The sequence below is a fragment of the Lottia gigantea genome, assembly GCF_000327385.1.
Source record: "Lottia gigantea unplaced genomic scaffold LOTGIsca_262, whole genome shotgun sequence".
NCBI lineage: Eukaryota > Metazoa > Mollusca > Gastropoda > Lottiidae > Lottia > Lottia gigantea.
This window is the reverse complement of record NW_008708806.1, coordinates 105,743-106,635: the sequence shown is the minus strand read 5'-3', so window position 1 is coordinate 106,635 and position 893 is coordinate 105,743. Positions and strand designations below refer to the sequence as shown.

The window sequence follows — 893 nt, the reverse complement described above, 5'->3', positions numbered from 1 at the left end:
AAAAAATCGCATAGAAATGATTTTTGAAAAGAGATTACTATCCCTTGACAACTAAAGAAAAAAGTCTCTTACAAGGCCTTGGGTATACTTTTTTTTACGGCCATTTTAATTTTGGCACCTGAAATCTGTTATGTACATAATATTTTTGTCCATATTAGTTCAGTTGAAATGAAATGAACTTTACGTCCTACTTTTTCTATACGTTTTGGACTAATGAAGATGGGCAACGCCATTGAAGGGTGTAATGAGAAAAAGTTTGCCGGGACAGTGTCATTAGCCCGATCTTTATTGATTTCTAACTGTCAATTGATCTCCATCATGTACAGCCCGTAGCACACAGGGCCCCGCTTTATTGTCCCATTCGAACGACTAGGCGCTTTTCCATGTCAGCCCAGGTTGAAAAATCTGAAGGTATTATCTCAACCTATGCTGGTATTAAACCCTGTGCCTTCAGGTTAGCAAGCAAGCCATCGCGGCTCACATTACTTCAGTTGAGAACTTTAAATGTTTCCAAAATCATCAAACAGTCAGTTTGACGCGACTATGTAATTCTTATAGCATATTGTGGTGATGATGTCATCATTTTAAAATTCCAGATGGTGGCTATTTTCGCAGGAATATATATTTTCTATAGTTTCTTACTTCATTTAAACAGCAAAAATTAAATACATGTTTACATGTTCAATATGGCCTACACATTCAAGACAAATTAAATGAATGGAGTTTTACGTCCTACTTTTGTCGACTAAGGAAGACGGACAATGCTTTTGGCAGATCAGCGGTATTAGCCTGCTTTTTTTCGATTTCGAACTGTAAAGGGATATTTAACGTTCACAGCCTGTAGCACAGGGGGCCTCGGTTTATTGTGCTATCCGAACGACTAGACGCTTTTT

At 37.7% G+C, this 893-nt stretch overlaps 1 protein-coding gene across 1 annotated transcript in view; it reads left to right on the top strand.

Annotated features, from left to right (window-relative positions):
- Window positions 1-665, top strand: part of LOTGIDRAFT_175272 (hypothetical protein) — a gene marked incomplete at both ends in the record, with an annotated part of 20,184 nt that extends 19,519 nt beyond the window's left edge. The window contains one exon of the mRNA XM_009056134.1: window positions 597-665. Coding sequence (XP_009054382.1) covers window positions 597-665 — 69 coding nt within the window. The remainder of the gene's footprint in view (window positions 1-596) is intronic.
- Between the last annotated feature and the right edge of the window lie 228 nt (window positions 666-893).